This window comes from Molossus molossus, unplaced genomic scaffold (genome assembly GCF_014108415.1).
Source record: "Molossus molossus isolate mMolMol1 unplaced genomic scaffold, mMolMol1.p scaffold_m16_p_18, whole genome shotgun sequence".
NCBI classification, from domain to species: Eukaryota; Metazoa; Chordata; class Mammalia; order Chiroptera; family Molossidae; genus Molossus; species Molossus molossus.
Genome location: NW_023425353.1, coordinates 11,834,984 through 11,857,514, shown reverse-complemented (window position 1 = coordinate 11,857,514; position 22,531 = coordinate 11,834,984). Strand labels below are relative to the sequence as shown.

Genomic DNA, 22,531 nt, shown 5'->3' with positions numbered 1-22,531 from the left:
AACCTACAGCCTGGGTGTGTACCCTGACCTGGGACCAAACCTACAGCCTGGGTGTGTGCCCTGACCGGGGACCGAACCTACAGCCTGGGTGTGTGCCCTGACCAGGAATCGGACTGGGGACCCTTTGGTGCAGGGAGGATGCAACCAACCGGCCAGAGCAATAGCACCCTAAGTGCCCACAGACTTGAACTAAGAAAAGAACATCATTGCCGCTGGTATAAAGAGAATTATAAAATCTTAATGACCTCAGTTTCCATGTGCCACTTCCCTAATTAATTGTGTGACACCTGCTCCTGTTAAAGGAGCATTTGGCCCTGCGTCACTGCCTGCCCACAGGGCAAGGCTTCCCCAAGGGCCAAGCAAATGTCTGATGTTAAAGGAAACTGTTCTGTGGGTCCCCGCAGTTCACGGCATGCTTGCAGTGGCCTCTGTGCTGCCCTGAAGAATCGGGGTTCTGTCCCACAGTTGGCGGGAGACCGATGCATGTCTGCATGTCAGCACCTCACAGGCGTTCCCTGGCCGTCCCCATGATGCTTGGTTTCTCCCAAGTCCATGCACCCGAATGCTTGCCCTCACCCAGGACGTGGGTGCTCGTGTGCCCCAGGGTAACAAGAAAGCCTTCAGCGATCTTGACATTCGTAAGGAGGAGTCTAGGGCAGCAATTTTCAACTGGTGTGCTGCAAGAGTTTTTAACACATGCAATTCCTAAGTATTTACTGAGGGACACCGACCTCTTTTCCCTTAGATGTCAAATAAAAGGACAAAATGACAACAGCCAACACAACAAATAGCTGTTTTGTATGAATGAGTCAAAAGTATACCTATTTTTTTTGGGGGGGGGGAGTCATATGGGCAAAAAACAGACTAAATTTTTTGGTGTGCTACAGAATTTTACTAATTATTAGTTTACGTGTGCCATGAGATGAAAGAAGGTTGAAACTTGCAGATCTAGGAAGACTTTGAGTGGGTGTTTGTCTTTCCATTTGGGCTTTCTCTTTCTGTTTCTATTCTGTTGATAGTGTAGGTGTGTGTTTCTCCTTTTATCTGTCCATGAGCATCCACGTAAAAAAATGTTTTTTCCTTTAGAGAGAGAGGAAGTGAGAGAGAGAGAACATCAATGAAAGAGAACATTGATCGGCCGCCTCCTGCATGCCCCCACTGGAGATTTGGCCTACAGCCTGGGCATATGCCCTGACCAGGAATCAAACCGGCGACCTCTTGGTGCATGGGTCGACCCTCAACCACTGAGCCACACCAGCCAGGCAAGCGTCCACTTTTTAGCTGTTTCATTCTCTGGCCCTTCCTCCTGTTCTCTTGAATTTCCCTCCCTTGTGGCCTGTTTCTGTCTATCTGCTGTTTGTCGGTTTTCACTCTCTGCTCCTACCTTTGGTCCCTTCTCTCTCTTTGGCCTGTCTCCCTTCCTTTCAGCTGGCCACAGATGAGAACCCAAGTTTTAGAGGTATTTTTATTTATTGTATTTATGGACTGGAGATTTTGATGTTGATATGTCTCTCCCTGACATATGGGTGGCGAGGGCCTGTACAAATATACACAAGTCCCCAGGTATATGTTCCTGGAGTTTGCATATGTGCTCGATACCAACCATTACGTTATTTGTATTCTGTCCTTCCCCCACCTCCATTCTGAATGATCCTTCATAGGTGTAATATAGGCACTGAAGTCGGGTTAGCTGGGGTTCTCGTTTCTGGACCACGGTTTTGTTAGCTCTAAGTTTTGGTTGCGTCACTAATGACGTGGTCATTTCGTTCACAAAGAGGCTGCCAAGCTTTCTGATTAAATGCACACTCAGTCAAGTCGACAGATGTTTGGAAATGTCTGGGTGCTCAGCACCATCTACATTGGGCATGCCCAATCCTGACTTTATAATACCTGGGATCATCTCTAGGTAGCTCCAGGTTTTCCAAAAGAAAATTTGTAATTTAACTTAAAACAACCTGTTCTTCTTTTGGGGCATGCTCAGTGTGCTTGGACTCATCACTTTTCCCATTTTAAATGTCCAAATTCTTAGGTTTCTTCATCCTATTACTGTTCGGCCTTGCCTAAACCCTGGAATTTAAGTCAGAGCTATTTCACTGGGTCTCTCTTTGGCGAGACACGCTCCGAGTTCTGTTTTATGTTCGCAAAGCTCATTTTCTTTCTCTCATCTCCACAGCCCCAGGCCCTTTGTTCCTGTGATAGAAACTAGCTTCTGGGGAGACAGAAGTCTAATTTACCAGTTATATAATGGGAAGTCAAGTGCTATATACACAGATAGATTTATGTCAGTTTTTAATTTTGAGGGTCAGTTTTTTCTTTGTTGATTTTATAGAGAGAGGCAGGGAGAAGGAGAGAGAGATAGAAACATCGATGAGAAAGAACATCGATCGGCTGCCTCCTGCATGCCCCACACTGGGGATTTGTCCCACAGCCTGGGCATGTGCCCTGACTGGGAATAGAACCAGCCACCTCTTGATGCTTGGGTCGATGCTCAACCACTGAGCCACATGGACCGGGTGAGGATCATTTTTAAAGCTCATCTTTCGTTTTTGGAGCATAGAACCCTCCGCTAGATTGTCGCCTGTCATATCTTATGTGATTAAAAAGTCGACTAATCCACTTTGTTCAACTTGCTCAGTTTAGTAGAGAGTGCACTGAAGCCCAGGATAATCCGGTGACTTGGCATCTCTTGGCATCTGAGCTTGTTCCAACTCAACGTGCCCTGGTCTCTTTACTAGATGACTGGCAACCTCCTGGCCACTGCTGCTTTGCCCAGGCCTTCTCCACCAGGTAGCCAGAGCACTTGTTGTTGTTTGTTTTTTTTTTGGTTAATCCCCCTTGAGGATATTTTTTCATTGATTTTTAGAAGGAGTAGAGGGAAGGGGGAGAAAGAGAGAGAGAGAAACATTGTGAGAGAGACACGTCTATTGGTTGCCTCCCGCATGATTCTGACTGGGGCCAGAGATTGAACCCGAAGCCCAAGTACGTGCCCTTGACCAGGAATCAAACCTGTGACCCTTTGGTCTGCAGGCTGACACTCTAACTGCTAAGCCTAACCAGCCAGGGCTACTCTTCTTATTTTTAATCTAATCACACACCTCTGTCTTTCCCTCTTTTGTTGTTGTTGTTGTTGTCTCTCTCCCTGTCACATCAAGGCTTTTCTCTTGGGGGTAAAGACAAGACTGCTCACTGTCCCGGCCTCAGTCTCTAGTCTCTAGCTGCCTTTCTGGGCACTATTCACCCTGGCTTCCTACTTACTTCCCTGACCACAGGGCCTTTGCGTGAACTTCTTTCTCCCTGCTGTGCTCTCCTCTTGTCACCACTCCCCCAACATGGCGCCTTTAAAGTCACCTCAGGATATTTCATCAGTCCTTCTGTCTGGGGTTGAAGCTCACCTGTTACCACTTGTCCTACTTGACGGTTTGCTTCCGTTGGTTGAGTTGCTGGGTCCTGTCCTTCCCACCGACCATATGCTCCATGAGGGCAGGGGCTGGGTTTGATTTATTACCTTTGATTCCCTAGTAATCACTTGGTACATATTTGAGACATGTCAGTACCTACAGGGAAGTTAGTGGAAGGCTGAAACTAGAACTCATGTGACTTGACTTCCAGGCCAGAGTGTGTCCCTTTTTGCCAGGAGCCCAAAGTGTCCCCCTGGTAGACACTGGTATTGCAGGTGGTCTGGGGTCCCACTGTTCAAGGCACTGTCTAATTCATGGTAGTCTTTTTCCATCTTAGAATGTTAAAAATTGGTCAGAGGTGGTGGAGGTAAGATATTAAGCAGCTCCTTTTCTCTCTCATCAACTTTTATTTAGCTTTTGACACCTGCTGCTGTTGACTCCGCTTTTGTTGTGGATATTTGTTTAGCTCAGCATCGCATAGAGATGTTGAGTTTAATTTGTAAACAGTTGGTAGATGTCCTGCAAAGAATGCCGTGAATGCCAGCTCCTCGGTCATCCCTTCAAGTCAGGAGACAGCTGATTTCCTCTCCATGGTGTGACTCTGCCTGCCCCGACCCTGTCCCTGTCCCTGGACACAGCTGCTTTACATGATGGGGCCCTAAACACAGGGCGCATGTGAGCCACAGCTCCTCACCCTGGGGTAATGACCTTTATAAGCAACACAGAACATGTGGTCTTTATGCTATAAAGTCCCGTATGAATTCCTGTTCTGAACATTCTCCCTATGTCAAACCTTTTGTTCTCATAACAAAGCTGTGAGGTTACGATTGTATTATTTCAGAACTAGACCTGAGGCACCCAGGAGTGCAGTACTTCTTCCCTAACTGGACAGTGGTCAATCTAGACTCAAATTCAAACTCACTGGATCTAGAGTCTAGCCCATGTCGCGCTCTCTCTCACGCTCTCTGTCTCTCTGTCTCTCTGTCTCTCTCTCTCTTGCTCTCAGCAGTTTAGCAGCAGGAGGGTCTAGTTCTAGAAAGGTCATCCCCAGGTGCCTGTGACCTTCCCAATTGTCACCTTATCCAGATTCAACTCCAACAGCTATTGTTTTAAAATTTAAATGATTCTTTCAGTTGATTCACTTTATTTTAAATAAACAAATTGGTTTTAAGAGAAAACTTTTTGTCAACATTATAATGGGAAAACCTGTGCTATATGACATGGATAGACTTATATAAAACAAAGTCTATAATCTATGAAAATAAGTCAGATTTACCCAAGATATTAAATTCTAGCTTAATCCTTGCTCTTGGGTAAAAGGTGGAAATGAACGCTCATCAGGCTAGTGGGGAGGGCATGTTAGCACCAAATTCGGATTGTATTTTCCTTGATGTGACTAAAGGATGGAATAATCGAGGAAAGGAAAATCATTTTTCTCAGTCTTTTATCTCAAAACATCGACTCAGTACTTAAGACCTCCTCCCAAGTGTTTAGGCCACACCTACCCTGGCTTTGTCCCTGCCCAATACACTTTTTATTTTGTGGGAAAACCAGTATTATTTTAACATTTACCTCTCCCTGAAAACGGAGCATTATACCTGTGTGTTCCCTTTTCTCTGATGAGCTTGATCTCCGTCCATGTCTGCAGAAATGAGCTTGACAGTAGCTGTATTGAGTGTGTCCATGCTGAGTTTCTGTCACTGTGTTAAATGTTTTCCACGTGTGATTTCCTTCAGGTGTGATTGCCAGGTAGGCATTATTTGAACAGTACTGGAAGCTGAGGCACAGAGAAATGAGGTCACGTGGCCAGGGTCACACCCTGTTACGTGACAGCATTGGACTCCAGCCCAGGTGTGTCCAGCTCCTGAGAGCGTGGCGCTCTATACATCTCTGTTCTAAAGTGACTACCTTTGGTACATTTTGTTTTGAAACAGAGCCATGTTATCAGTGGTCATCAGAAAACTGTTCCACTGCACCTGGGAAAGTTCTCTGTTCCTGGTTTTATATGTGGACAGAAGCATACGCCACTTTCAGAAGGCGGGTGGGTGCATGTAGCACGCATGCTGTGTGCTCTATTGAGAAATACTGTAAAATGAAAAATGAGATTAATGTTTCAGATTGCACAGTTTCCTAATTATGCTTTTAATTATTCATATAAAACAAGTAAAATGACCCCTGACAGAGACATAAATGATTTAGGTAAAATCAAATATTAATAAGATGCTGCGTGTCCCTACGTGTCTTGTAACAAATGCACTCAAAATACTTTGCCTTCGTTCTTCGAATGTAAAATATTATCTATAGAAGTTATAACACACTGAGAGTAATCAATGGTATTTAAGACACTACTGAGCTAATTCCTATGTATTTTGGCTTTGAAACTTAAAGCCATGTTTGGTTTAATAGTTTATCTTCTAAAATATCATATTGTATTTTAGAGATCACCAAGTGACACCCACCTTGTTTTTCACATTTCTTAGTGGTTGAAAATAATTGAAAGGAGAATAATACTCCTTGACACGTACAAGTTGTATCCAAATTTCTGTGTGGATAAATAAAGCTGTTCAACACAGCCCGATCCGTTCGCTTACGCAGTGTGTGTAGCTATGTCTCTGCTACAAAGACTATGTTGAATAGTTGCAACAGGGACCATAGCGCCCACAAAGCCTTAAATATTTACTATCTCACCTTTTACAGGAACAATTTCCCAACCCTTGTTCTAAAAATTGCTTAGTGCACCATAAAGGTAGCACGTTTAATCAGCATAAGAGACACTTGCTTTTACTTCATTTTATTCTTTAATTTGTAATCCCACTAATTGAACAGTCATTGTATATTTTCCAGAAGTTCCAGAGAAACTGCCTTTTGAATGCAATAAAAAGAGATTTATATGAGCAAGTTTTTTTTCCCCACTTGCTTTTAATGCTTCCTTTATATAGAGAAGTGTTGAAAATAATTGCATTGTTTTAGAAATGGGTTATTAGTCTACTTTCTTTTTTGCATGAAGACCTAATTTTCATGCAGGATTTGTCTCTGAAGCTCGAACTGGGACCTCTTTAGGAAGGGGAGACAGTGAGGATACCAGAGCTTCCTTGGCCTCAACAGGCTTGGCTTCTGATCATAAACCGTTGAGTGTTGGCTGGCATCTTACATTTATTTAGCAGTTAGTAAGTGTCTGAATGAATGAATGTATTCACCTTAAAAATAAAAATAAAAGGTGAGATGTGTCCCGTATAAAATAAAATCTGTTTTTTATGCATTTGAATATTACATTCCTTTTGGAAAAAATAATTTTTTGTCAGTGTAAGTCAAAGTTATTTGGTCTCGATTTCTCTTTCCCACATTTTAAGGAAGAATTTTTAGGGTTTGAGTTGATTGAGTCTCCCTGTGGACATAGACATTCATCTGGGCAAAGGGAGTTGTCTTATACTTAGAATGAACAGAAGCAGTAAAGTAAATCTAATCTGCAATGACCTGAGAGAATTAATGAGTAGAGTTCTCACTGCACTTTCCCGAGCACCTTTATCAAATGAGATAAATGCAGTACCCAATTCCTGCTACCCTTTCTCTGCCATTGCCTTAATAATTAGAACCTGCATATTTTATTTTCTGATGTCTTGCCCTTTTCTGATTAAAGAAACATGCCTCTCACCTCTGGCTTCTTATATATATTTCCCATCTCATTCCAGACCTTGAATCTTGGGGTGGTCCCAGGAATCTCACTGTCCAGATAACTGAGCATCGAGCAGTTTTGGGCGACCCCAGTTCAGAGCACTTGCCCTGTCATTGTCTCATTTTTTCCATCTATTAAGTGGTTGAAAAACTCTGAGACCATTCCCTGGTGATTCTCATGATTAAGTCAACTGCTGCCTGAGAGCATTCTGCAGCTAGAATGTGCTCCTTTATTAGGCTACTTGGTTTCGACTTCTGTTTTTAACAGTATGTCAGGCGATGTAATCATAATTGAAGCAACAGAAGAAATCTTTTGAGTTTGCTTTTGAAAGTCACTTTGTTTCTTTCTCCTTCCATTTTATACAGTTGCCATCCTTCTCAAAGATGACTATTTCGTCAGTGGTGCTGGCCTGCCTGGGAGATTCAAAGCCGAGAAGATCGAGTTTCACTGGGGCCACAGCAACGGCTCTGCGGGCTCCGAGCACAGCATCAATGGCAGGCGCTTTCCTGTTGAGGTGAGAGAAACTCCCGACCTCAGATGGCAAAGGGTGGCTGTGCTCTGAGTCTTGACTAGTGAAATGCTATGTCTACTCCTGGTCATTTTGCAAATCAAACTTGTAATGTCCCTCCCGCCCTTTGTCTCCGGAAATCGTTCATGTCCTGCATGACAGGTGTCTCCATACTGTTTCACTGCAGACGTATGTAGGCCTCGTGCATGCCCTGCATTGAGCAGACTCAGGTCTGGGCGATGGTTTTCCAGCACCTGCTCCATTTGACACCGTTTCCTTTCCCTGTCCGTTTCTGAAACCCTGCATTCGAACGGTGAAGTTTCCTATGAAACTCCGGTGACTCCTTTTCTGCCCTTTGGCATGAGCAAAGTTGGTTGTTCTATGAAGAACAGTCTCAGGAACTCCTCCCGTAGGGAAGCGGTGGTAGGTTTGTCTGGCCCATCAGCTGTTACAAAAGAGGCCGTGGCCGTTGGTGGTATGACTCCCGGTTAACTTTGTGGGGATCGATGGTGGCGTTTTGCCTCCCCGTGACAGTTTTCTGAAAGATCCATGCTGCTTGCTGGTCAGCAAATATATCTGGGTGCCCCAGGCCACAGGTGTTACTTCGGTGAAGGAGCGAGGATGAAAGATCAAGTCTCCAAACTCCTTTATTCATGTTGGGGGACAGACCCTCCATCCCATTGCTAACCTCATTTTTGCCTTTAATAACGATCAGGATGGTGATATTCTTGTGTTGGGACAGACCCCCATGTGGTGAGCTTTACAGGTTTGTGGAAGAACTGAACTGAACAGCTGTGCATCGGACCTATGGCTGGACGCAAATGTGGAGAAACTTACGTGTTTGTTTTGTGACTTCTGTGACATCATGACCAACTTGGATAATCTGATGAATGCTTGAGACCCCTCCCTCCATAGAAAAAACACACGTATATACACACAGATTTGTACATAATGTACAGGCTTTCAGCACCCACCTTAACTCCTCAAGGCCGTTGAGGGGCCCTTTAGGGATCCTTGAACTTTAGGTGAGGATCCCTACAAGATGAGAAAATCAATATTATTTCTTTACAAACACCTGTATATACCTATAGATTTGTATCTTATCCATGATTCTTGGGGAAACCAGATATAACTACTATGTGAAAATGCTTAATAATTTTTAGTTTAACTGAGAAATTCTCACTATCAGTATTTTTCTGTACTAGGATTCATCTATCTGTGGGACTTCTTGTCCTGCTCACACTAATTATGTCTCATGAGTTAGGGTTTCTACTTCATGGGCTGTCCTCCTCCCTTTAAACTGGATGAATCATTTCTTAGAAGCCTTAGCTTTCTTTCTGCTTGGAAAGCTTGATTCCTAGAAGCAGAATGACAGATTTTTACGTTTGGGTTTTCCCTTCTGCTCTGGCTGACCGGTTCCCGTGGGCAGTTTGAGTGGAAGGGATAGTTTATACCACCAACTTGGCTCCGAAGCCTCTTCATCTTAGAATCCCGCTGCCATTTGTTCAGTTAATGTTGTTCCAGACAAAAGACCTTTGCTTAAAAGTTTGAAAACGTATTTTGGTGGCTGCCTGGGAAAGAACCCTGGAGCCAGCAACAACCTCCCCCCCCTTTCCCCAGTCACATCCACTCATGCCCGGACCGGCCTGTCTCCTCCTCGTATCTGGAAAATGCACAGGCTAAGATGCATATTCTTTTGGAAACATTATTTTCAATGAATATTTTGGTTTTCTTTTACTCAAAGAGCACCATGAAATTCAGAAGCTAATGAGAAATGGCAGCTACAACGCCCAGTCTTACCGTTTGACCAAGTTGTTTGAATTTATGTCTTTTAAGTCATTTCAGATGGTAAGGCTGCCTATATTAATTGGGTTTCTCATCCAATCCCATCTAGCTCATAGCTTCCTGCTTTTTTTTTTTTTATGTGATAAACATGTTAAATTACTTAGTGGATATACTTAGAGGAACTTGAGTTTCAGAGATCAAAGGTAATGGGATCAAATTTAACTTTAAAATATGCACAGAAAAATTGCTCACTTTTGCCCAAACCATGTCTGTAATACTTTATTTGAGCTCTTTATTAATACCAGCTTTTCCTGAGATTTCGCACTATTTGAACATCTCACACTTGGTTAATTTCTCTCCATATAACTACATTGTTTTTTAAGGAATTAAAATAGAAGTAGGGAAATTTTAATGTTTCCAATAGTTAGTATCAGCACTGGGGCCATTTCTTATTTGTCTTGTGTGTGGTGTCAGAGAAGAGTCGTCATTGAAGATTGCACTGGGATTGGTAGAACACCAGTATTGTTCCCAACCAGAGATAATGAGACAACACTTCCCCACTCCCAGGGGTGGCTGGGGGGCATTACACATTGTCTGGGGACAATTTTGGTTGTCACTGTTGTGGTTAGAGGTAAAGTACTCATATCCAGTGGGTAAAGGCCAGGGATGCTGCTGAACACTTCATCGCACGGGGCAGCCCCCACAGCGAAGAATCATGCGACCTAAATGCCACTGCTGTGAGTCCCTGGAGGGGAGAAAGCTGTGTGTTGAGTGGAATTGAACCTTCTTTTATTTGTGTGGCATCATTTTAAGTACAAATGAATAGTGAGGACTCATTGCTTGAGAAGTTGTTCCATCCTCTTGTGGTTTTTCAAGACAAAAGTACCTTGCCTGTGGGTACAAGCATCACTGGGCCTGGTTCCTTTCGATTCCTCCTGAGATCAAGTCATGATATTGGCTTTTCAACAGCTGCCTCCTTGCTTCAGCTCTGCAGGTGGAATTGGAAGCATATGCCCCACAGAAATCTGGACCTGCTCCCTGAGGGCAAATTGCAACAAACCCAATTTTGTAGGTTTTGCTGCTTCCCAGGAATTCTTTGAGGTCATCCACAACTTTGTACACATCCAGAAATTAGACCTCTCCACATTTTCCTGGCTGAAATCCTAGACTTGGTCGTGTAGTTCCTGCACTTCAAAATATCCAGTCTAATAGAAAAATAAATGTCCTTGTAAAAATAAAACCAAAGCCCTTCAATAGCCAACGTTCTTTACAGCTCAATTAAAGCTAGAAAACAAATTAGGAATTAGATCACAAGCCATACCTAGGAGACTGGACCCAATTTGGATTTTCTCATGTCCCCATCTCCTATTATTCAGCTTTATGTCTTGCCTTGCAGCATTTTTTTCTCACATGCCTTTTGCCCTGTAGGTGCTGGGTTGCACAGGTCAACGGGAAGGACAGAGTCCCTACACTGAAGGTGTTTACAATCTAGTCAGGACAGAAAGTGAACAAGCAGTCGTGTGAAGAGCTGTGTAGTATCAGTTGGGAGTCTCTGAAAGAGGGACACTGTCACAAGCTGGAAAACCTCTGTGGAGGCAGATGTTTATTAAGATAAAAGATATTTACTAGATATGTATTAAGATAGCAAAGATGAGCCCTGGCCAGTTTGGCTCAGCGGTAGAGCGTCGACCCGCGGACCAATGAGTCGCGGGTTCGATTCCAGCCAAGGGCACATCCCTCAGTTGCGGCTCTTCCCTGGCCCTGGTGCGGGAGGCAACCAGTTGATATGTCCTTCTCACAGATGTGTCTTTCTCTCTCTCTCCCCCTCCCACTCTATCTGAAGATTAATAGAAAAATATCCTCAGGTGAAGATTAAATAAACAAAAGATAGCAAAGGTGAATTGGAGCCTGTCTGTAGAACAGGGAAATGCAAAGGCCCTGAGGCAAGTGATACTTGGTACATTTAAGGAATAAAAATCAGTGGGGGTTTTGGTGGGCAGGATAATGCCCCCTCCCAACCTCCACCAAAAAATGCCCACCCCATAATCCCTGAAACCATGGATGTATTACTTTACTGGACAAACAAGACTTTGAAGATGTCATTTGGTATCCTGAAGTCAGAAGGTTTGGGCTATTCCAGTGATTAGAACAATGACTTCAGAATGTCCTGTTAGAGCTCTTGCTTGGCTACTTGACTTTGCGTTGTCTGATCACAGTACGGCTTCTACCCTGTCCTAAGCCTTCCCCCGTCCCATACTCATTCCCTGCTCCGCGATTGGTCACTTAAAGAAATGTTCGTGTGACACTAACAGGGGTTGAATAGTGTGGTGTTTCCACTAATGACCGAAGTTGGAGTGAAGGCAAAGCGAGATTTCTAGATAAAAACCCCTGAGTGCTCCCTAATGTGCAGGTTCATTGCATGCTTGTTGTTTGAGGTAATTAAAATCTTCTTTATTACAATAAGAGATCAGGAGTTGTTGATTCAGACTTATTGGTGCTTTATGAGTTGAAGTCTTCAATAAGCTTAAATGATCCAAATTGATTGTGTGTGCCCTTTCCGGGGAAACACAGCTGGTTCATTTCAGCTCTGTTTAGAGCGTCTTAGTAAGTGAATAGAGGCAAAGACTTTTTTCCTAATATAAGCCAAGTACACATTACCATATAGTATAGTCTGCAGTCCCTTAGCCGAAACCCTTGGGGCCAGACGTTGTAGACTTCAGACTCTTTTCTGGAAAGGTATTATGTACATATGCCATATGTATTACAGAGGACATGAAGTGGGGTCTGGGACTGTACCCCTTGAATATGTTAATATTTCTGCAACATGCAGATGAATATTCACATTATGTAGGAAATATTAACATTCAAAATAGCCTCACATCTCTTCACATCAGGGTTTATCACCGAATTACTTTTTGCACCAAAATCATCAATAATAACAGTAACAAAACATCTTTGGTCTTCGAAGCTTTCGCGATTTCAAAATTACCGATAAGATTTATGGACCTGCGTCTTAAAAACTGGTTCCATAGCGTGGCGTCTCTGATTGATGTCCCGAAGAGCACGGGCGAGTTGCAGCCATGGCACAAGCATGTGAAATGGTCTACCTGGTCGGCTAGGTGTGTCCAGGTGCTACTGTCATCTTCCTCCCTGCTCTGTTGTGGGATTGTTCAACGTTCCTAGTCAAAGCTAAGGTTTGTTCAGAGGCAAGAAGTGCTTGTCTTAGGCTGACCTTTCCTGTGATCCCCTTCTGTTTTAACATTCTGTTCGGGTCTGCCGTTGTTTTCAGTATCCACGCCCCTGGAATGTTCCCTTGACCTGCTCCTGTCTTCTCTCTGTCTACCTAGCTCCGACCTTCCTGCCTAGATCACACTAAATGATTTCTCTTTTACTTTTTGAAATGGATCTTGGTTCTTCCAGTGCGTCTGTTACATTTTGGTTAGATGATCATCTTGCACTGGATTTCCAGTCGTGTCTCAAGTGACCTGAATCCACCTGCCTTCTCCCAGGTAAGCTGATGCACTCCTGACACACACAAAGGTGTCACACGGTGTCACCCTCTCTTTACACTCATGCAAGCTTGGCAGACTACTACACAACTCGCACGTGGACCCATTCACCCAGAGACTGAGCTCCCACATTGGCCTCCGGTTTCAGTGGCCTGGGATTCTAGAGCATGGACTAAATGTTCAGTTTGGCTAGCACTTTTTTTGGTATCTCTTCTGTTCTCTGGACATAAATTTAGACTTGTTACATGCTTTCTTGAAGATTTATTTTATATATTGGCATAGTAAAGGTCTTGCAGAGTCCTCCATTGAAGAATTCTGTTTATCTTTGTTTAATAGAGTTTCTCCAAACTTATATGACCACTGCCCCTCTCCTATTTCCATGTAAGTTAGTAATATCAGTTGTTTGGAAATGAGACTTACAACTTTCTCCTCTCCTCCTTTAGACCATATTCCTTGTAAGAAATGGATTCTGTTCAAGTAAATGTTTCCAGAAGACACCAATGACAATTTGGATTTTAATGATCTTGAAAATTATAAAACCTGGTTGGTTTGTTCGCAGGACAACTGTCTTTGTGAACTTGATACTGTCTCGCTTTGTCTTTAGAGAGAACTGGCATTAAAGGGAGAGCTTTTGCCCTGCCTTGTCCTTTACTTAAGCCCTGGCATTTAATTTACATGTCCTTTGAAACATTGCTTTGTTCATACGGAGTCTTTCATCCAGGGAGCTCAAGACGGTGTCTGTTTTCCTGGCCCTGCCCCTTGTGGAGTGCTGGCGGTGTGAGGTCCCGTGGTGGCGCAGTCGATCGTGTTTACCTCCGCAGTGATTCTGTCAGGTGGCAAGGGAATTGGTTGAAATTTAATTAATGACTTTATTGAAATAAAGATTCCATTTCAGAGCAGAATGTTTCACCCTTTAGTAGTGAAATGTTTAATTTCCATCTGGCTGATCTTTTCTGTGTCTGTCCTATGTTAATTAAGAAGAACTTGAGTGTATGCTGGGTTGGAGAGGTTAATGCCTGGTTCTGCAAAGCTGGAGTTGTGAGTTAAAAGCAGCTTTGGTCCCTGGCGCGTGGTTCTCTGGGATGTCTGGTAGTCCTCAGCACAAGGTCTCCTCAGGTGCGAACTCCACTCAGGGCTGTTCGTTGGTGGTCACCGACATGTGGCATGGGGACTGCAGATTAGAGACAAGCAGATGACATTCTCAAAATGAAAACCGGCGAAATGAGAGATCTTCTTCCTCAGACAACAAAAGAGAAGGCTTAGGGCGGCAGGGAGGGTGCTGGTGGTTGTGAGGACAGTACTATAGACACCAGGTGATAAGCATTACCAGTCTGAGGAATGTTCCAGATGTGACCTCATTTTGTTTTCTCACCAGCCTCATGAGAGGGCTGCTCTTAAAATTCCCGTCTTAGAGATGGGACAGCTGAGCTTCGGTAAGGCCGTCGGCTGAGGTCCCCGTGCGTCCTCCGGAACCTGGACCCTAGCGCCTCCGGACTCGAAACCAGCATTCTCTATTTGACAGGTGATCTCACTGTTTTTCTTGTCGTCGGTTTAAGTTGTTTTAGAACCACCAATGCCGTGGAAATGATTTTATTGGAAGCTTCACTGATATGTATTTTGTATCAAGAAAGAAAACAATAATCAAAGAGCTTCGATTGTTTAGCGATGATTGGAGCAGTAGTAAAATATACAGGGAGGCGAGGGGTAGGGAGCAGAAAATGCAAAGAGCTGTCTGTAGCAAACACTACACACTTACCTGTACCGAGCCCACTTTAGTCTGTTTATTTACACAGAACAACACTGTCTGATAGAAAATATAATGTGAGCCATATATTGTAATTTAAATATTTGGTAGCCACATTAAAAGAAGTAAAAAGAAACAAGTATTTTATTTGATTTTAATAATGTATTCTGTATAATTCATATTATGTAATAATTTTCAAAAAATCAATTAAAAGTTAATTAATTTTAATAATCCATTTTTACCCTGATACACTGAAATATTCCCGTTTCAACATGTAATCAATATAAAAAATTATCACCGAGACAGTTCACATTCTCTTTTGGTGCCACCTTTGAGTCCAGCGTGTGTCTTATGCTAACAGCGTGTCTCCGCGACACAGGCCGCGTTCCACGTGCTCAGGAGCCACGCTGCTGTGGTTCCTGGAACACGCAGACCGTGGGTTCCACCCCACTCACGGAATCCAGAGAACAGACTCGCCGAAAGACTGGCACATTCACTGGGGAGAATCTTCGTGCTGAATTTGTGGTGATCATCACTCTTTACCAACAAAGAAATACTTAGAATAATTCCGTTTGTGTGTGTGTGTGTGTGTGCACGCGCGTGAATCCTCACCTGAGGATCTTTCTCCTTTGATTTTTAGAGAGAGTGTGGGAGAAGGAGAGAGAGAAACATCCGTGTGGGAGAGACACATCAACTGGTCGCCTCCTGCATAAGCTGGGGATTGAACCTGCAACCCAGGTAAGACGTGCCCTTGACCGGAAATTGAACCTGAGATCCTTCGCCCTGAGAGCCGACCCTCTAACTGCTAAGCCAATCGGCCAGGGCTACTGTAATTCAGTTTTGTATTGGGATCTGACTTGGGTCTTGAAAAACCTTCACCTCCGTGTTGTACCAGTTTTATTCTTTATAAATAACTTTAAGTTTTATCTGTCTGTCCATCCATCCACTAACATTTGTTTCCAGGGCTTTGAACACTCTTCTTCTTAGAATCCTTTTCCAAGCTGAGGAGCTCAAAGCCGGCTGGGAAGCCTTAGTGCACTGAACAGAGGGACCGCAGGTGGCCCAGGCAGGCAAATTCTAAGGAAGGTCAGGGGACTTACAGGCAATGGCTCCGAGACTGCCCCTCCTTCCACTTTATTTTCTATTTTTTTGTCCTGTCAAAATTTGAGCAGGAAGGTTTCAAACCATCTTAAATCTAAAGCCTTTAGCAGGTTCTTTTGTATCATTGTCACTCAGAAAGGCAGTCAGAAAGATTTATAAGGAATAGAAAGAAGTCAAGATTGAATGAAAGTCTATCTCCTGTCTTCACTTTAAATCTCCAGTTTAGGATGTCCCTGTGCCCCCAGGGAAGGGACTGAAGAGAAGTTCTTAGAGCTGAGCTCTCTGGGTACCTTTGCTGTCCTACCCGGAGGTCAGCTGGGCAAATGCACCAAAACCCTATTTCATTAAAAAATAAATTTCATCTCTTGAATGTTTGAGGATGTCTCAGAAAACAGGGCTTTAAAACTCAGAGAAAAATACATGAAAGATAGTTGGGTTAAGAGTAAACTAACCTCTAAATCCCAGCTCTTACGACACAGGTAGCTTTGGTTTCTGAATCTCCCCATTAAAACCTTCACTGCACTGGTTTCTAAAGATTAGCATTTCAGGGAATTTTCTTAGTTCATGCCTCAGTGTTCACCCCGAGGTTTGGAGTGAGAGAAAATTCATCCCATGATCTTCTGACATTTCTGCCTTTGAATTTGCTTCTCTCTCCCTCCCCCTCCATTTTTCTCTTTTTCACAACTTTATTTATTTACATTTATTTATTGGCAGGGAGATATCAAAACCATACATAGACAGCACCCTTAGGCAACTGTGCTTCTGGTGTATTTTCTGGATTCTTGTCAGTTGTTCTAAATGCTCTGCATAAAAAAAGGTCTGTGGTCAGATATGTTTAGGAAATGCTGTACAATATGTCTTCCTCTTACAGCTTGATATTGGGCTAACAGTACATTTTTAAAGAAATATTTCAGTAGAGCAACCTGCTTAATTGTCATTTAACCAGGAATCTTCCAAACTCAGCTGGCCATGGAAATCTTATTTGTATATTCTGAGAGACTAATGATGAAGCAAATACATAGTGATTTCTGATCACATGTGGAAAAAATGCACGAATACACTATAGTGCCGCCCAGATAGTTCAGTGGAGAGCCCTTTTCAATGCCCTGGTGCTTGTAGAATATTTAAATTACTTCCTTCCAACACCTCTCCCTTTTCTAAATTATCAAAGGTGTTTACTCCTTCAATTGATTCACAGAGCCTTGACACAAAGTGCCCTGGGCTCAAGGGACTTTTATTTCAGCAGGTGCTAAGGCCCTGGGGTAGAAGCCTGCCTGACCTGTTAGAGCAAGCAAGGGCAGAGTGATCGGAATGCAGTGTTTGGTGGACTGTGGGAAGCTCTGTGGCTTTTACTCCAGGAGAGATGGGAAGCCCTTGGAGTGTTCTCACGGAACAGTGATGGCCTCTGGCTTATGTTTTAGAAGGATCCCTTTGGCTGCACGCAAGCATAGGAAGTGCCTGTGGACACTGAAGTCGGAAAACGAGGGCAGTATTCAGGAGAGAGGTGGCTGGGGCTAGAGATGGGTGCCGTGGGAAGAGGCTGAATTCTGATTGTTTAAGGGAAGATGTGCCAATCGAGGTAGATATGATAGTAATGTTATCTCAGGTGATAAAATCTTGTGTTTCTTCATTTTAAAAAATCAAGGAAAGTCATGGATAACTGACCAATCTGTAATAGTTTATACCTTTTCATTCAGTTTTAAATTTTTTCTTTTAAATGTTTGATTATGTAATATTCAAAAGCTATTGTGTAATAGGTGTTACATATCAGTTTTGCTTACATAGTGTTACACACTAAAGGAGAATATAACAGCAAAATGATTGAACAATGATAGTAAACCTCCTTCTTGAAGGCTTACTTTGAGTAAATAGATGTGGAGTGCTTCGAGCAGGACCTCACATGTTCTACGTTCATCAGTGTCAGACACTGGTATTACGTCCACATCCCCTGTGACATTAGACAGCATATCATCCATCCATCCATCCATCCATCCATCCATTTCTTTTCCACTGTTTCTAACCTGGTTCAGGCCATCAGCATCATGTCGATTCCTAAACCATTGCTCTTGACCCCACAATTTACTTCTTACCCAGGAACCAAAGTTTGAAATACTTAAATTATATGACACTTTCCCTTTCCTTAAAATCTTCCAGTGATTTCTGATCACGTGTTGAATAAAATAAAGATCCTCGCTCTGCAAGCACCCCCGTGATCTTGCTCCTTCCCCACCACCCTTGCTGTCCGCCTCGTGTTCATGGGCTGCTTCCTCAGTCCAGAGCCTTCTCCCCAGCTCATCCCTTCTCGTGCCTCATTCCTCTCCCAGTCCTGCCACCAGAACACTGCGTGCTCTCTCCCTTTCCAACTGTCTCTTTCCTTCCTATTACCCAGTTTCATTTTCTTCCTAGCACCCATCACTTTTTGAAATTACTTATTGATTTGTTTACTTGTTTATTAACTCGCCTCCTCCTCCCATGCACATACACTGCATGTAATCTTCGGGAGGAGAGAGGGATCCGTCTGTCTTGTTCACTGCTGAATCTCAGCTGCTGATGGATGTAGTCCCATAAAAGCGAAAGCAATGATACCTATTAAGAAACCAACAGACTCATATTCTGTCTTCATCTTGTTGTCTTGTTGCAGTGGTTTAGAAGGCAAGGAACTCTAATCCCTGAGAAGGAAAACCTGTCATTTATTCATAAAAGGGATGCTTAAAGAAGCAAATCGTCTCCCCAAACTACCTCTTGTATTAAGGATGTGAAAGACCCAAATAAATAGTTACTCCCAAGTAAACACATTCATCCTGAGGCTGCGGGTTAGTCATTCAGTGAGCCAAGTGATCTTTTTAGGGTCTGTGCTTCCAGAGTGTAGCTTGAATTAACAGCCGTTACATCTACATATCAAGACAGATTGTTCCATTTCATTGATGAGGTCCAGGTTTTTGAGAGCTGTTAATATGTACACAAGCAATTACTGTAGTCAAGTTAAAAGGCATGCCTTTGGGTTTTTTACGTTGAGATTATCAGTTTCACTGGAGAACTAAGACAGGAGCCCTGCGAATTGTTTGTGGCATTTCTGTGCAGGTTCATTCGCTAGAAGGTTCTCCAGTGCCCATACACAAAGAGTAATGAAGTTTCCAGGTTCTCCTGGGCCCCGCCCTCACCTTCCTCCTTATCCACTGAGAACTAGTTAATGTGATAAGCATTTGGAGTTTCATAATGAACAAGAAAAACAAGCTCCTTGAGTTCATGGCACCTAAAGGCCAGCAGAGTGAACCCTAGCCAGCAATTACAGCAAAATCAAGTGAGTATTTTTTATATTTTCCAAAACCAAATGCAAGTAATTTGTACTCATTCATGATTGCTGGTCAATGGAAAACAAAATAAAACAAAACAACAACAACAACAAAAAAACAGAACAAAAATTCTCACTTGACAGTCTGTTTTCCACGTTCCCGTGAAATGCTGTGTATCTGTGATGTGAACACTGTGCCTCCCCACTCTGCTCCGTCTCCCTGTGTTCTTCCCAGAGCTGCATAGAATCCCATGATCTAAGCATGGATTTGGAGTCAAATGATAGGCTTATAGACTCTGGGGGTGTTGCCCTATTTTTTGTAATAGGTCGGTATCTTTGAATGCTTAATTGAGGGCAAACACATTAATCTCAAAAATCCCTGGAATTCTACCAGATGTATTCGGGTATTGCTGCGTTGTCAAATGCTAATAGAAGGGAAAGAACAAAATGAACAGTTTCATCTTTATTGAACACATTAATAAAACTCATCAGATCCCACTTCTATGGTAGCTAGCAAACAGCAAGCATCATTTGAATAAGATGCAGAGGAGGTAAACTCTGAGAGGACACAGTGTGGGATGGTTGAGTCACTTCCCAGGGAAGGAGGGCCTGGTTCCGGTGACGGAGGATGTGGCCCAGGGAGAGGAAGTGTTAGATCTGGAAGGTACACTGGTTCTGTGCCTCCTCTGGATAGCAGGTGAAGGGAATGGCCAGTGGTGTGCAGAGAGTGTGATGCTGGGTCTTCATACCTTTAAAGGAAGTCTCATGGAAGAAGGTGTCAGCTCGGTCTCTGAGGACCCAGAGTGGAACCAGGACCTATGAAAGGAGACTGTGTAAAGGAGCCGGTTACAGCTCGAGCACAGAATCCAGGCTGCTGCAGTTCAGGGGAGGTTTCCAAAACCCCCTGGTGTCAGTCCCCGCGGGGGAGCTTCTGAATCGGTTGTAGAGAAGTAAACAGTATTCACTCTTAGTTCTTCCATCAAAAACAACTCCTGGGATAGTAATAATCGTTATCTTTTGGAAAAGTTCTTAACTACATGAACTTAGAGCACTCTACACATACTGTGTCATTCAGTCATCACTTATTAAAACATCTTTTTGTGAAAACAGTGGTTAATAACCTGTCTTTATTTGTCAGGTAAGGAAACTGAGGTAAGACAGTCATCCTGATAGAAATCTCAGTAGAACCTAAAGGTTCTTGGTAGAAATCATTAAAGAGCCTGAGTTCTTAAACCACTTTGTGCTCATCACCGAGTGATCCCTGTTAACATTTTCATCTGTTTTTTTTTTCCCCCCAATATTTGGACAGGGGTAGGGGGAGATAAAAGTGTAATCAGTATCAAAGTAAAGATGACCATAGCCTGCTTTATCACTATACATATTATGAATATTTTCTGTATTTTGAAATATACTTTACTTTTTCAAAAGTGAAATTTAATTTTCTTACTTGTATCTTGCTGCATTTTACAAATTTTTTACAATTAATGCATTTTACTTTAAGATTAGGGAAGAGCCTGGCCGGTGTGGCTCAGTGGTTTAGCGTTGATCCATGTACCTAGAGGTTGCCGGTTCAATTCCCGGTCAGGGCACATGCCCAGATGTGGGCCTGATCCCCAGTGGGGGGCATGCAGGAGGCAGGCAGTCGATGTTCTCGCTCATCAATGTTTCTGTCTCTCTCTCCCTCTCCCTTCCTCTCTCTCTAAAATCAATTAATTAAACAAACATTAGGGAAGAGCCCTCGCGGGGTGGCTCAGTTGGTTGGAGTGTCGTTTTATACACCAAAGGGTTGCAGGTTCAGTCTCAGTTTGCGGTACATACAGCCAATCCATATTTCTCCTTCGCATCAATGTTTCTCTCTCTACCTTCCTCTCTCTCTAAAATCATTAAAAATATATTTAAAAAAAGATTAGGGAAGAAATAACAATGAGTCAAATTTAATGTCATTTCTAAGACCTTATTTTTTCTAAGGGGAAAAAAGTACAAAGGTAGCATATGACAACACAAAATCTTTTCAAAATGAAATGATTTCACAGTCTTTTGATTATCAAAATCATATGTTTATTATGTAATTATTAATTATGAATTATCTAAAAATCATTTCATAATGACATTATGAACTATGCAATAATTCAAACAATATATGAGCTAAGAAAAAAGTATGTTTTGTTTTTTTTGTAATGTATGCGTTATTCCCACACACAGCGCTCAATAGAAATGCGTTTGTGCACATGGTTTCATAGGCTCATTTCCACTTGCTAGAGGATGGAATCTCTCATTGTCAGTAAGTGGTTATCTGCATCATGATATTTAAATGTTGCAGAGCTTGTCTGAGCCAGATTACTGGGGTTCAGATTTCATTATTAGGTATGAGATTTGGGGCATCTATTTAACCTATTCCTTTATTTATAAACTGATATTTAATACTAATATCTACCTGATGAAAATTTTTAGAGGAATTAACAGTATAATATTTATAAAGTACCTAGTTTAGTGTCACCTAGCAGGTGATCAATAAATTTTTGCTTCTCCTCATGGTGTGGATATGACAGTTTATTTGAGCAATGCCTTATCAATGGACATTTTGGCTCCTTCCTTTTTCCCTGTTATAAATACCACTGCTATGTACAGTATATATTTGGGATAAATTCAGATTTTCTAGGGATCAGCTATATGATATGAAGGTGAAAGGTAGGAATGAACTCAGATGCTGTTTAGTTGTTGACATTTGGGAATATAAACCAACGTTAGTCAGAACTTCTGGCTTTTTGAAAAGGACATGGAAATCTCTGTTTGAAAAAAGCCAAAGTCTCTGTATTTATATATATATATACTATATGCACTAAGAGGTTGCTGGTTCGATTCTCAGTCAGGACACATGCCCAGGTTGTGGGCCTAATCCTCAGTTTGGGCATGCAGGAGGTGGCCAGTCGATGTTCTCTCTCATCGATGTTTCTACCTCTCTCTCCCTCTTCCTTCCCCTCTTGAATATCAGTAAAGAAAAAAAAAGTATATATATATATATATATATATATATATATATATACACACACACACACACACACACACGCACACACACTATACCTTTTATGTAAAATGTACTGTCTTGGCCTTCACAACTGTCTGGTGGGCTAGAATTGGTGGTCAGTTAGCCATTATGTTTAATCTCAAAGTCAAAGTTATTTAGGTTACAGTTCCCTATGTCTGTTTTTACCTTCATGAATTAAGAATGTTCTGGATGCCATGTGAAGTTAATTGCTTTGGTATTATATGTAATATAATTTGGTGGCTTTATATATAAATTCTGAAGCTGTCTGTAATAATAGTAATTACTTTTTCCCACCAGGTTGCACAGTTAGTAATGTGGGGCTAATGAACCTCCTGAAATTACGTGTGAAATTTTGTATGTTTAGGAGTCATTTTTATTTTAAGCATTTAGTGCTTCATTCAGACTAGTATTGTTTTCTGATACCCCCTCCCTCCACCTCCACACCCCCAAATAGTAAAGAATCTGAAGAGAAAGG

At 42.5% G+C, this 22,531-nt stretch overlaps 1 protein-coding gene across 1 annotated transcript in view; it reads left to right on the top strand.

Moving 5' to 3' along the window:
* The window catches only part of PTPRG (protein tyrosine phosphatase receptor type G), a 524,592-nt gene that overhangs the window by 244,560 nt on the left and 257,501 nt on the right, over positions 1-22,531 (top strand). Inside the window, exon 3 of the mRNA XM_036267442.1 lies at positions 7,437-7,585. Within this exon, the coding sequence (XP_036123335.1) occupies positions 7,437-7,585 (149 nt within the window). The remainder of the gene's footprint in view (positions 1-7,436; positions 7,586-22,531) is intronic.